Source organism: Dromiciops gliroides, chromosome 2, assembly GCF_019393635.1.
Source record: "Dromiciops gliroides isolate mDroGli1 chromosome 2, mDroGli1.pri, whole genome shotgun sequence".
Taxonomy (NCBI): domain Eukaryota; kingdom Metazoa; phylum Chordata; class Mammalia; order Microbiotheria; family Microbiotheriidae; genus Dromiciops; species Dromiciops gliroides.
In genome coordinates this window covers 661,543,813-661,559,324 of record NC_057862.1, presented here as the reverse complement: position 1 = coordinate 661,559,324, position 15,512 = coordinate 661,543,813, and the positions used below count along the sequence as shown (strand labels likewise).

The following is a 15,512-nucleotide window of genomic DNA, read 5'->3' as shown; positions in this document are numbered from 1 at the left end:
TCAGATGACTGGCAATGATCCCAGGAAGCAGAATTGTTCAGTAGAAGGAAGGTAGGATTTAAAGTCAAATAACTTGTACTTTGAGGGGCAGCTAGGTGGCAGAGTGGATAGAGTGCTGGGTCTGGAGTCAGAAAAACATCATCCTAGGTTCAAATCTGGCCTCAGACATTTACTACCTGTGTGACTAGGCAAGTCATAATCCTGTTTGCCTCAGTTTCTTCATCTGTAAAATGAGCTGGGGAAGGAAATGGCAAACCACTCCAAAGTATCTTTGCCAAGAAAACCTGAAATGGGGTCACAATAAGTCAGATATGACTGAAATGGCTTAACAAGAACAACTTAGACTTGAAATTTGGCTCTGCTAGTTCCTGCCCATTTTTTAAATGAGTCTTGGGGGCGGGGGGGGGGACAGAGCCAAGATGGCAGAGGAGAGGCTGTGACTCCCACAAGCTCCAGATAAACCCATCCACTCACACCCAAATAATGCGGTAAAAAATCAAAACCCAGAACAGCCTAATGCACATAAGAACAGAATAAGACTATTTCTCTGCAAAAGAGGGCAGTTCCAATCACCTACTGATCAGGCTGAGCAGCTCAGCACACAGTCCGGACCCAGCCAGAGACACTGCTTCCAGCGCATGTCAGAGTCTTCAGCACCAGCAGCTTCTGAGGCTCCGATTACAGACTGGTGAGGAGGTTCGGCAGTAGGCCGGGGTGAAGTGGAGGCAGTATCTACTGGAGTTGGGGCAAAGCACCCTGGGTCTGAACCAGTGGGCTGAATCGAGTGGTGGTGGCCCAGTAGGGGAGTTGCAAAAGCACGCCAAGTTTCTGACCATAGAGAATTAGAGTTCAATCAGACTTGTGTTTCCGGGTCAAAGAGAAAGCGGCCATGATTACTCACAAGCCATGCAGGATGAGAAGAAGCCCAATCACCCCCTGGGCCACACTGTAGCATGAACAGTGTGTCCTGGAAGCAGCACTACACTTTAAGAAGGAGTAAAAAGCCAAGAAATAGTAAGCCAGGATGAGTAGGCAGAGAAAGCAGAAGACCACCGAAAACTTCTTTGGGGGAAAGGTAGACCACAATACAACCTCAGAAGAAGAAGATAATAACAGGGTCAAAGCTCCAACTTCCAAAGCTTCCAATAAAAATATGAACTGGTCTCAGGCCATGGAAGCTCTCAAAAGGGACTTTGAAGAGAAAGTAGGAGAAATAGAAAGAAGATGTAGAGAAAGGGAGGAAAGAATGAAAAGGGAAATGAGAGCGATGCAGGAGAGTCATGAGAAAAAAGTCAACAGTCTGAAAAGCCAAGTGGAAAAGGAGATTTAAAAAACTGTCTGATGAAAATAACTGCCTAAGAATTAGGATGGAACAAATGCAAGCTAATGACCTTAGGAGAAACCAAGACACAGTAAAGCAAATCCAATTGAATGAAAAAATAGAGGGCAATGTGAAATATCTCCTTGGAAAAACAGCTGACCTGGAAAATAAATCTAGGAGAGATAATTTGAAAATCATTGGACTACCTGAAAACCATGACCAAAACAAGAGCTTAAACACCATCCTCCAAGAGATTGTGAGGAAAAATTGCCCTGATATTCTAGAAGCAGAAGCTAAAATAGAAATTGAAAGAATCTACCGATCACCTCCTTAAAGAGATCCCAAAAGGAAAACCTCCAGGAATATTATAGCCAAATTCCAGAACTCCCAGGTCAAGGAGAAAATATTGCAAGCAGCTAGAAAAAAGGAATTCAAATACTGTGGAGCTCCAATAAGGATAAAGCAAGATTTAGCATCTTCTACATTAAGGACTGGAGGGCATGGAATATGATATTCCAGAGGGCAAAGGAACTGGGACTACAGCCAAGAATCACATACCCAGCAAAACTAAGCATCATCTTTCAGAGGAAAAAATGGAATTTCAATGAGAAAGACTTTCAGGCATTTGTTAAGAAAAGACCTGAACTGAATAGAAAATTTGACTTTCAAATACAAGACCCTGGAGAAACATAAAAAGATAAACAGGAAAAAGACTTCATGAGGGATATTAAAAGATCAAACTATTTATATTCCTACATGGGAAGATAAAACTTCAAACTCATAAGAACTATCTCAGTAAGGATTTAACAGAAGACACAGGTCTGAACTGAATACGAAGGGATGTTGTGTTTTGTTCTTTCTGGGGTGTCTTATGTCTGGGGCCAGATTTGGGCTTGGGGCTTCCTGGGTCCAGGGCTGGTGCATTGTCCACTGTGCCACCTAATTAACCCATGATGACATCTTTAAAATAGGGTTGAGGTGTAGGAGAAATAGACTGGGGGAAGGGGAAGGGGAGAGATGGTCTGGGGAGAGGTTGTTCACAGGAAGGAAACAAGAAAAAAAGCTTATGGAGGGGAGGGGAAGAGGAGGAAGGAATTGGGGAGTGAGTGAACCATAATATCATCAGAATTGGCTCAAAGAAGAACTAACATACATACTCAAGTAGGTATAGTAAGATATTTTTGCCCTGAGGGAGGGGGTGGAGATAAGGGGGGGGGAGAGGGGAAGGAGGGAAGGGCAGATTGGGGAAGAGATCAGTAAAAAGCAAAACACTTTTGAGGAAGGTAAAGATGTTCTGCATAACTGCATATGTGTGACATATTGAATTGCTTGATTTCATAGGGAGGGTTGAAGAGGGAAGGAGGAAGAAAATTTGGAACACAGAATTAGCTCAAAGACCTTAAACTCATCAGAGAGGGCTCATGGAGGGAATAACATTCACACCCAGTTGAGAGGAGTAATCTATTTAACCCTACAGGAAAGTTTGAAGGGAAGAGGATAAGGAAGGAAGGGTGAAAAAAAGGGAGTGCAGAGTAGAGGCGGGGACAGTCAGAAGTAAAACACTTTTGAGGAGGAATAATTTAAAAGAAGATAGAAAATAGAATAAATATCATGGAAAGGGAATAGGATGGAGGGAAATAGTTATGATAATTGATTATAATGGCAAAGCGTATGGTACCTACTTTGCTGGGCTAATATGAAGAAAATTCTTTGTCAAGTTTAAGGTACTTTATTCAGGTTATGATGAACAGGATGCTATCAGAAAAGCCTGGAAAGACCTACATGAACTGAAGCAGAGTGAAATGTACTGTATACAAAATAATAGCAATAGTGTAAGATGATCTACTGGGAAGCATGTGGTTATTTTCAGCAAGGCAATGATCCAATATAATCCTGAAGGATTTATGAAAATGGCAACTCATCTACACTTAACACATACTAGCTGCGTGACCCTGAGCAGGTAACTTAACCCCAATTGCCTCACCAAAAAAAAAAAAGTCTTAGGCTAGATGGTCCCTCAGGTCCATCCCAGCTCTAAATCTATTAACTTGACATCCAATTATATATTAAGAGTAGACCTAGAGAGCTGGAAGGAGCCCCAGAGGCCACCCAGTCCCACCCCCTCTCTCTCCAGTGGAGGAAACTGAGGCCCAGGAAGAAGTGACTCATCCAAGGTCACCGAGGAAAGCCTAGGCGGCCCGACCCTGACGGCGGGGATCCCCGCGCAGCAGCAGCAGCAGTCCTGAAGGCGACTGTGACCCTGGACTCCTGGGGAGCCTCCGCGCTCCCGGGACGGCGTACCTGGAGGCCTGGCCGGCCCAGCCCCATGAGACGCAGACCTAATTAAAGTGTCCAGGGGCAGTAATAAGAGCTAACATTTATATGGCCCTTTTTGGTTTGCGAAGTAATTTATGTTAACTTCTTTGACCCTGTGATGTAGTTGCTGTTATTCCTATTTTCCAGAAAAGGAAACTGAGACTGAGAAAGGGTTGAGACTTGCCATGGGCCACTGTTTTGACCCTCCTTAAAGCACCAATTGTTTAGTGACCATCCTCAGGTATAAGGGAGTCCCTCCTGGGAAGATTTAGGATTCCCCTATTAACCCTTGCTTTCTACAACTAGGCTCATAATGCCCCCACTCTTCCAAAGTAGCTACAATTGTCAATAAGTTAAGTCTCTGTCCCAATTTATGTCTAAGGAAAGGTCCGTGGGTCAACTAACAATCCCTTAATAAGTTAAGGTGCTGCAAATAACATGTAAAACAATGGGAGCCAATTAAATGCAAAGTTTTATTGCAAACAATGGGGAAGAAGAGGAAAAGGAGAGAGAGAAAGGAGACCTAACATACAACTCAGGCATAAACACTAAAAGAATATAATTCACATGAGGGCTGCATTGCATTGGGGAGCACAGAGACACTGGATCATTCACCAGGCAGGGGGTGCTCCATCAGGAGAGGAGGGGGTACTTCTTCTGGAAAGAAGATGCTCCAAAGTGCCCTTCTTATATTATGATCTTGGATGGCCTCCTTGGAGCTGGCCAATTTTGCATATCGGGGGTTCAGAGAAAAATCTTATTTTGGCAGTTTGTTATCAGAGATAAGCCAGTGGTAGACAAAAAGAAATATTGAGGGGACACAGCTATACTAACCTACAAAAAATGGTTTTGTCAGTATTTTTATGTGAGTATGTTCTATAAGTTCATAGCATGCCTTAAGGGAAGACTGTCATGATGGCCTCAGAACTATCAGGCCAAAACTTATAACATAGTTTCTATAAGCTGTAGCCTCCCTCAAAAAGAAACTCTCATAGTAAGCTTAAGACTATGAGGCCAAATCTTTTAACAGTCACACAGCCTGTAACTGAGGCAGGATTTGAACTTGGGTCCTTCTGACTCTAAATTCAAAACTCTATCCTTTGTACCACCAACAATGCTAGTAGAAAATAAGACAGTGGGAATTATAAAATTATTTTTGCATATAGATATGTGTGTACATATATATTGTTGTTAATGGAAACAAACCCCAAAACCTGAAACCATTTTAGACAGAAATTATTGTCATTTGGTAGAAGAGAATGAGCCAGACAGGAAGTATGGCTCCTTCTCTGAAGATTCTGGAAGGTTTATATAGGCTTTTATCAAGGATTTTATCAGGATTTTATAATGAGTCACACATGAATCACATGAAGGGAACACAAAACACAAGCTTGGGTGGATATTTTGGATGGATTCAGGATGTGGGGGAACCCAAAATTCTTTGTAGTCATTTCAGGCATTTTAAGAGTGTTATAGGGGGGCAGCTAGGTGGCAGAGTGGATAAAGCACCAGCCCTGGATTCAGGAGGATCTGAGTTCAAATCTGGCCTCAGACACTTACTAGCTGTGTGGCCCTGGGCAAGTCACTTAACCCTCATTGCCCCACCCAAAAAAAAAAAAGAGTGTTATAGGGTCAGGATGACACCTGGGTATAAACAGTCTTTAGGTAGATTTAAGCAGCATTAAAATAAGTTTTCCAAACAATATAATAAAGCATTCTTTCAACAGCATATATGTATACATATATATAGATATATATATAGATATATATTTTTAGTGAGGCAATTGGAGTTAAGTGACTTGCCCAGGGTCACACAGCTAATAAGTGTGTGTTAAGTTTCTGAGGCCGGATTTTAACTCAGGTACTCCTGACTCCAAGGCCGGTGCTCTATCCACTGCGCCACCTAGCTGCCCCAGATATATTTTTTGTTGTTATTCAGTCATGTCCAACTCTTCATGATCCCTTCTTGGGGTTTTCTTGATAAAGACAATGGGATGATTTGCCATTTCCTTCTCCAGTTCATTATACAGATGAAGAACTGAGAAAAGCAAGGTTAAGTGACTTGCCCAGGATCACACAGCTAATAAGTGTCTCAGGCCAGATTTGAACTGATGAAGATGTCTTTCTGACTCCAGGCCTGGCACTCTATCTGCCATCTGTAATGATTGGAATGACGCCACCTGCTGGAGACTTACTATAGAAGAGCTCCGCCCATGAGGTGAAGGTCTCTGAGGGCCAGACCATGCGTCTTTTCTTTGGCATCAGGAAGTGACGTTTGCTTGTGGGAGGAAGAAGGGGGGGCCTGGTGCTCTGACTCTCACTCTTTCCTGGGGACTCTGGCAGAGAGGGGAGCTAGGAATGCGCTCTCCCTTTAATATATAGATGAATGTAGGCCTTTCTTTCTCTCTTTACCAAATTCTTATTCTCCTTAATAAATGCTTAAAAGCCTAACTCTTGCTAAAGCTTATAATTTATTGGCGACCACGAAGGGATATTTTAGACAGACTAGCTAGAATTTTAGCCTTTAACACATCAGATGGTGCAACAGTTTGAGCTTTGGATTTGGAATATGAAGGACCTGAGTTATAATTGCCAGGCTTATTAGATCACAGAGACCCCTGGAGCCCAGGCAGGGAGGACAAAGGAAAGGGAATAGGCAGCTTAGAAAAAAATAAGGTTGGGGGCAGCTAGGCGGCACAGTGGATAGAGCACCGGCCCTGGAGTCAGAAGGACCTGAGTTCATATCCAGCTTCAGACACTTAACACTTACTAGCTGTGTGACCCTGGGCAAGTCACTTAACCCCAATTGCCTCACTAAAAAAAAAAAATAATAAGGTTGAAAGATAAATCTCTGTCCTTGAGAAGGGGAATGGGCTCCAGATCCTCCTGTCTCAAGGTCCCCCCACCTGAGGTCCTGTCTCTGTGTCACTCACACCACTTATTAATGGCCCAGGACTTGATTAGGATGATCAGGAAGTATTGGTGGGGTTACATCTCCCACTTAGAATGAATTGGACTAGAGAATCAACTAAAAAATTACTTGAAGCAATTAACAACTTTAGCAAAGTTACAGGTTATAAAATAAATCCACATAAATCTCATAGTCTCACCATGTTGAGGAATATAGAAATATATATATAACATATATTATATATGATAATATATAACCAATATGTTGAGTGTACGAACAGATGAACCCATGTAGAGAGTCTTATGAAATTGGGCTTGCGGGCATGAGAATAGTGTTAGAAGCACACATGCTGGGGCAGCAAGGTGGCGCAGTGGATAAAGCACTTGCCCTGGATTACAAATTTCTTCTTTGTTTCTTGGTCAGTGGGAAGATAGAGGAAATACAAATGGGAAAGTGCCTCAGGCCCAGGGTACAGTAGGGTGGCCCAGGCTAGGAGGGGCTGGTTCATCCCCTGACTATACATACAGCTCATGGCTGGGGAGGAACAAGAGCACCCAGGGGACAGAGCTCTCAGTCCATGGCCTCTCCCCTGAGCCCTGAGTCCCTTTCCCCCAGTCCAGCCCCAGAGACCCTGCACCTGAGCAGGCAGCCCAGCAGTTGCTGCAGGAGCAGAAGCAGAGGAGACAGCTGAGCCTCCCTGAGCAGCCAGCCTGGGCTGGGGAGGTTTTTGTTCGGGGCTGTAGCACTGTGGGAGGAGAAAAAGATTCTTGAAAACAGTAATAAGAGGCCCCATCTTCAGCCTCCACACTGCTGATGGTGAGGGTGAAGTCCTTCTCAGCCCCACTGCCACTGAACCTGGCCGGGACTCCTGAGTACAGGGTGGAAACATAGTATATGAGGCCCCGAGGAGACTGCCCAGGTTTCTGTTGGAACCAGCTGAGATAAGTGTTTCCATCACTGTGTTTGAGACTCTGACTGGCCTTGCAGCTGATGGTGACTCTCTCTCCTGGGGTCACAGACACTGAGGCTGGAGACTGAGTCAGCACAATTTCTCCCCTGGAACCTAAAAGCAGGAATTAATGATCAACCAACAGGAAATAAACAGAACAGAGTCTCTTTCCATTTGGACACTTGGTCCCCAGACAGCCTGGCCCTGCCAACCCCACTGACCTCCGAGGAATCCACATTCCCCCTTGCCCTGTATTGGCTCATGTCCCCAGAGACTCTAAGCTCCTTTGAATTCTCTCATCTTATGAAAAATTGCCCGTCTGCCTGTTGTGTTGTCCCTTGTTCTCACCTGGGACCAGGAGCATCAGGAGCCCACAGAGAAGCTGGGACAGGGACTCCATGGTGCAGTGTCTCCTGCCCTGTGGCTGCTCTACCCCCATGCCTAGTTTATGCCCCTGCGTCTGCAGGCCCGCCCCTTGAGGATCTCTTTAGGCAAAGCAGCTGGGGGTGTGGGGGCTCTTGGAGCAGAAGTGACTGACTCCAGCTCAGGGGAAGGTCCTGAGATCTTGGTGCCCTGAAGATGTCCTTGCTTCTGGGACCTTTTGTGATGTTTGCTACTGTTATTCCCTCCCATCCTTACTTGGATTTTGCTTGTTTGTTTTAGCTTCAGGCTGTTTCATGGGGCAGCTAGGAGGTGCAATGGATAGTGTTGAGCCTGGGGCTAGGAAGACAATCTTCCTGAATTCAAATCCAGCCTTGGACACTTACTAGTCATATGAACCTGGGCAAGTCAGTTAGCCCTGTTTGCTTCAGTATTCTCATCTGTAAAATGAGCTGAAGGAGGAAATGCCATATCATTCCATTATCTTTCCCAAGAAAACCCAAATGGAGTAAAGAAGAGTTGGACATGACTGAACAGCAACTAATAGCATTCCATAATGTCAGAAGGCTGGCATGAGAGGCAATATTGCCTACTGGAAAAAGGTCAGGGCCTGAAGTCAGGAAAGATCTGAAGCTTCTGACATCCTGCCCTTTACTCCAACCCATGGCCTGATATCCCACTAATTAATGATCCTTTAGGAGAAAAATAATTGGACCATCTTTATAGCAAGATGGTTTTGAGACAAAACTGCATCCAAAAAAAATACCATGTCCTATCACAAAGTGAGTGATTATTCATTTTTATTACCTCATTTTTCTTATCTTGTTCTAATGAGTTCAGATAGAAACAGTCTTTGTGCAAATAACTATTCTACTGGCTAATATTTTATATTGAATATGCCAGACAGGAATAAATAACTGCTTTCTGTGTTTGAATGAAAAATTAGGATATTAACTCTCATTCTTTGGGTCTACTGAAGGTATCCTAAGGGCAATAATAATACCTAACATTTATAAAGCTTTTTTAAGGTTTGCAAATTAATATACATATTAACTTGTTTGATTCCCACAAGAACCCTGTAAGGTAATACTAGTATTATTCCTAATTTATAGATAAGGAAACTGAATCTGAGAGAGAGTGAGTGAGTTGCCATGTTACATATCCAACACTATTCAGAGCATGGTGGTATAGCATCCAGATTCTTAAAGGAGAAGTTAAGTGAGTTATAGAAAGAAATAGGGGCAGCTAGGTGGTGCAGTGGATAGAGCACCAGCCCTGGAGTCAGGAGGACCTGATTTCAAATCCAGCCTCAGACACTTAACACTTACTAGCTGTGTGACCCTAGGCAAGTCACTTAACCCCAATTGCCTCACCAAAAAACAAAACAAAACAAAAACAAAAAAAGAAAGAAATAGTAAAACTATACTAGTAGGGCACCTCAACTGTCTCCTCTCAGAACTCAATAAATCCAACCAAAAAATAAACAAGAAAGAAACTAAGGAGGTGAATAGAACATTAGAAAAGTTAGATCTTTGGAAAAACCTGAATGGGAAGAGAAAATAATATACTTTTTTCTCAGCAGCACATGGCACCTATACAAAAATTGACAATGTATTAGGGCATAAAACCCTCAAAATGTAGAAAGACAGAAATATTAAATGTATTCTTTTTGGATCACAATACAATAAAAATTACATTCAACAAAGGGCAGTGGAACAAAAATTAATTGGAGAGGGCAGCTAGGTGGCCCAGTGGATAAAGCAGCGGCCTTGGATTCAGGAGGACCTGAGTTCAAATCTGGTCTCACTTGGTGTTTACTAGCTGTGTGACCCTGGGCAAGTCACTTAACCCTGATCACCCCACAAAAAAAAATTTATTGGAAACTAAATAATTTCATCCTAAAGAATAAGTGGATCTAAGAACAAAATCATAGAAACAATCAATAAATTCATTAAAGAAAATTATAACAATGAAACAACATACCAGAATTTATGGAATGCAGCCAAAGCAGTACTTAGGAGAAATTTTTCTCTAAGTTCTTATATCAACAAAATAGAGCAAAAGCAGATCAATGGGTTGGGCATGCAACTTAAAAAAAAAAAACTAGAAAAAGAACAATCAAAAATCCCCAGTTGAGCAACAAATTAGAAATTCTGAAAATCAAATGTGAGATTAATAAACTTGAAAGTGAAAACACTATTGAGCTAATAAATAAAACTAGGGGCTGATTTTGTGGGGGGTATCAATAAGATAGGTAAGCCATTGGTTGATTTTTTTTTAAAGTAAAAAGAAAACCAAATATTCAGCAAGAAAAATGGAAAAGGTGAATTCACCACCATTGAAGAAGAAATTAAAGCAATCATTAGGAAAAATTTCCCCAATTATGTGCCAATAAATCTAATGGACTGAGCAAAATCAGTGTATATTTATGAAAATATAAATTGCCCAGATTAACAGATGAGAAAATAGAATGCCTAAACAAGCCATTAATGAACTCCCTCAGAAAAATCCCCAGGGCCAAATGGGTTCACAAGTGAATTCTACCAAATCACACAAATATAGTGCTGATACATAAACCAGAAAAGTTAAAACAGAGAAAGAAAATTACAAACCAATTTCCCTAATGAATATCAAAACCAAAATTTTAAACAAAATACTAAGAAGATGATTATAGCAATATATCATAAGGATCATACACTATGATCAAGTAGGATTTTTATAAGGAGTGAAAGGTTGGTTCAATATTAGGAAAACTCTCAATATAAGTGACCAAATCAGCAACAAAAACAAAAGAAATTATACAATTATCTCAATAGATGCTGAAAAAACTTTTGACAAAATACAGCACCCATTCCCACTAAAAACACTAGAGAGCATAGGAATAAGGGGACTGTTCCTTAAAATGGTAAGCACTGTGAGCGGTTGAAATTGGCTTAGGGCACCCCAAATGGGCCACACCCCTCCTCCAGCGCTACAGCTCTCCAAAACCACCCCAGACACATAAGCCTCAAGCGCCTATCCCCTGCTCAGCAGGGATACCCACGAAAGGCCTGAGGGATGCCAGAGCTTCCTTCGCCCAGCCCCCAGGTCCCAGAGCGTCAGGCACGGGGGCTCTGCCATGTCCCTGGGGCAGCCAGCCCGAGTTTCACCTGAGAGAGGAGGTTAATAAAAAGAGACGCCAGGGAGAAATGTGACAGAAAGAAAGGGGGCTTGCAGTTAGAGAATGAGAGACGCTAGAGACACTGGGGGGTCACAATGGTAGAGAAAGTGCTTTCAGTGAGAGGATGCTACAAGGATGTTACAGAGACACAGAGGGGACTGGCAGTTAGAAAAAGAGGAGGACGCTAAGGAGACGCAGGGGGATGCAACAGGAATGCTACAGAGACAGAGAGAGGAGCGCAGCAGTGAAAGTGAGAGGGGCACGAAGTGAGAGTGAAGGAGAGCTAGTGAGAAGGGGAGACTCTGAGAGGTCAGTGGGAGAAGAAGCGCAGGGGAGTGGGAGTGAAGGAGAAAAAGAGTGAAAGGGAGTGAACTGAGAAAGTTGGAGAGGACTAAAGGTAAACCAGTCTGAATGAGGCTGGCTGCAGCATACCCTCAAGCCAGAGAGAAAGTTGAAAGAGAGAGTGTTTCAGGTCATATACTTTGCATTTCTTTACCCTTATCTCTTACACTTATTCATGTAAATAAATCCTGCTTTGATTAATTGAAAAAAGAGGAGTTTGCTTATCAATTTGGGAGAAGCAGTGTGGGAATTTTTAAACAGCACATACTAAATTAAAAGCAGTCAGATAGTCAGCCAAAAGGCCACAGATTAAGGCCCAGTTAAGTTAAAATATTTTTTACATTAAATGGCAACCACAAAGAGATTCATGGACCAGTTATAATTTTTCTTATATATATAATTTTTCAGATGCTAACACAGCTATAATTATAATTTTTCATATAGCCTATAGTTATAATTTTTTTCAGTTAAAGTTAAGTTAATAATTTTTTTTTACAGAAGTATCTAAAACCATCAGCAAGCATTATTTGTAATAGGAATAAGCTAGAAGCCTTCCCAAAAAGATCGGGGTGAAGTAAGGATGCCCATTACCATCGCTATTATTCAATATTGTACTAAAAATGTTAGCTATGGCAATGAGAAGAAAAAGAATTTGAAGGAATTAGAATAGCCAATAAAGAAACAAAACTATCACTCTTTGCAGATGATATGATGGTATACTTATATAATCCTAGAGAATTAATTTAAAAAATACTAGAAATAGTTAACAACTAGGGCAAAGTTTCAGAATAAAAGATAAGCCCACCTAAATCATCAGTATTTCTTTATATTACCAACAAAGCTCAGCAGCACGAGATAAAAAGAGAAATTCCATTTTAAATAACTAGGGACAATATAAAATATTTGGGAGTATACCTGTCAAGACAAACCCAGGAACTCTATGAACAAAATTACAAAACATTTTCCACACAAATAAAGTCAGATCTAAACAATTGGGAAAATATTGTTTGTTCATGGATAAGCCAAAACAATATCGTAAAAATGACAATTTTGCTTATACTAATTTACTTACTCAGTGCCATACCAATCCAGCTACCAAAAAATATTTTATAGAGCTAGAAAAAATAACAACAAAACTCATCTGGAAAAATAAAAAGCGAAGAATATCAAGGGAATTAATGAAAAAGATGTACAGAAATGTGGCCTAGCAATACCAGATCTTAGACTATATTATAAAGTAATAATCATCAAAACTACCTGGTACTGACTAAGAAACAGAGTGGAGTATTGGTGGAATAGATTAGGTACACAAGACACAGTGGTAAATATTCACAGTAACCTAGTGTTTGATAAACCCCAAGTTGCCAGCCTACGGGATAAGAACTCACTATCTGACAAAAACTGCTGGGAAAACTAGAAAACAATAGAACACAAACTAGGGATAGATCAACATCTTACACCATATATGAAGATAAGATTAAAATGGGTGCATGATTTAGACATTATGGGTGACACCATAAGCAAATTAGAAGATCAAGAAATAGTCTATTTGTCAGACCTGTGCATAAGGGAAGAAATCATGACCAAATAAGAGATAGAGAGAGTTACAAAATATAAAAAGCTTTTGCACAAACAAAACCAGTGCAACCAAGATTAAAAGGAAAGCAGAAAACTAGGAAACAATCTTTATAGAAAGTGTCTCTGATAAAGGCCTCATTTGTCCAAAATACACAGAGAACGGAGTCAAATGTATAAGAATACAAACCATTCTCCATTTGATATATGGTCAAAGGATATGAACAGGAAGTTTTCAGATGAAGAAATCAAAGCTATCTATAGGAATATGAAGAAGTGCTCTAAATCACTTTCAATTAGAGAAATGAAAATTAAAATGACCCTGAGGTACCACTTCATACCTATGAGATTGGCTAATATGACAAAAAAGGAAAATGATAAATGTTAGAGAAGATGTGGGCAAATTGGGACATTAATGCATTTTTGGTGAAGTTGTGAACTGATTCAACCATTCTAAAGAACAATTTAGAACTATTCCCAGAGGGCAACCAAACTGTGCATACCCTTTGATCCAAAAAAACACTATTGTGTTTTTATCCCAAAAAGGGCATATAAAAGGGAAGAACACCTATATGTACAAAAATATGGCAGCCCTTTTTGTGATGGCAAAATATTGGAAATTGAGAGGATGCCCATCAACTGGAGAATGGCTGAATAAGTTGTGGTATATGAATATAATGGAATACTATTGTGCAATAAGAAATGATGAGGGGCAGCTAGGTGGTGCAGTGGATAGAGCACTGGCCCTGGAGTCAGGAGGACCTGAGTTCAAATCCGGACACTTAACACTTACTAGCTGTGTGACCCTGGGCAAGTCACTTAGCCCCAATTGCCCTGCAAAAAAAACAAAAAAAAAAAACAAGAAATGATGAGCAGGCAGACTTCAGAAAAAAAACTGAAAAGACTTATATGAACTAATACAAAGTGAAATGAGCAGAAGCAGCAATATTGTGTGATGAACAGCTATAAATGACTTAGCTCTTCTCAGAAACACAATGATCCAAGACAAGTACAAAGGACTCACAATGAAAAATGCTATCGCCATCCAGATAAAGAACTTATGGGCTCTGAATGCAGATCAAAGCATAGTTTTTTAACTTATTGTTTGTTTTCCCCTTTTGATGTTTTTATATCACAAATATGATTAATATGGAAATATATTTTCCATAATTGCACATATATAACCTGTATCCAATTGCCTACCATTTTAGTAAAAGAGGAGGGAGGGACAGAGAAAAATTCAGAACTCAAAATCTTGTAAAAATGAATGCTAAAAATTTTTCTTTACATATTATTGGGAAAAAAATTTAAAGTATTTAAAAGTAAAATTTAAAAGAGTATACTAAAAAAAAAAAACCTCCTGGACCTGCTACAGACCCTGAGTGCCTTCAATGTGTGACATTTTCTTTGCTTAGACACAGTGCTACTTTATACCCTATGGTCCAGAGTACTCCAATCCTTAAACCGGGTTTTATCCCATGGGATACCCTAAAAGATCAATTTCTCTTTGCCTCATTATATTCTTGGGCTTTTTCATTGTGTACTTGAATGTTTAACATTCAACAAGAGGGAAAGTTGTGAGGTGTGGTAAGATGAGCTAGAGAAAGAAAATGAGAGGACGTGGATCCTTTCTCCCTATGTACCTGGATAACCATATCCTCCCTCTCAGATGGGTTTTTTTAATGACTTTTTTATTTTAATTTTTGCAGGGCAATGAGAGTTAAGTGACTTGCCCAGGGTCAGACAGCAAGTAAGTGTCAAGTTTCTGAGGCTGGATTTGAACTCAGGAACTCCTGAATCCAGGGCTGGAGCTTTAACCACTGTGCCACCTAGCTGTCCCCTCAAACCAAGCATGGGTAGCATGGTACAGAAAGTCCCCTCCAATCTGTTTTTGGAATATATGTATGACTTGTATGATCTCCTCTTGCCCAAACTAAGGAGGGGGCCCATTCTTTTTCTTTTTTTTTCAGGGCAATGAGGGTTAAGTGACTTGCCCAGGGTCACACAGCTAGTGTCAAGTGTCTGAGGTCCAGATTTGAACTCAGGTCCTCCTGAATCCAGGGCTAGTGCTTCATCCACTGTGCTACCTGGCTGCCACCAAGGCCCATTCATCTTATGACCATCTAGTAACTGGAAATATCCCCTGCTTTTCCCAACCCATCACCCTGCTGATATATCACCATAATAAATTGTAATAGTTAATATTTATATAGTGCTTTAAGTTTTGCCAAGTGCTTTACAAATGTCTTATTTTATTCTCACAAAATTTGGTGAGTTGGGTTCTATTATCATCCTCATTTTATAGCTGAGGAAACTGAGACATTAAGTGACTTGCCCAGGGTCACACAGTGTGAGTGATCATTCATTTTGGACCCCTATTCAAATACTAATTAGTATTAGTCAGTTAGTTATGATTCTATAATGGATAATGATTATTAGCGATTATTTTACTATATTCATCTAGTAATATATATTTAGTCAGTCATCTCATAATAGGTATAAGAATAAACAATGTAGTAATCTATATTCTGTAGAAATCACATGGGAATATAGGTTT

General features: G+C 40.7%; 1 gene segment (V, D, J or C); it reads right to left on the bottom strand.

Annotated features, from left to right (window-relative positions):
- Positions 1-3,496: 3,496 nt before the first annotated feature.
- On the bottom strand, positions 3,497-7,904 carry LOC122739519. The segment is given in 3 exon segments: positions 3,497-3,660; positions 7,186-7,611; positions 7,846-7,904. Coding segments are annotated over 3 exon segments (642 nt in total).
- Positions 7,905-15,512: the final 7,608 nt, after the last annotated feature.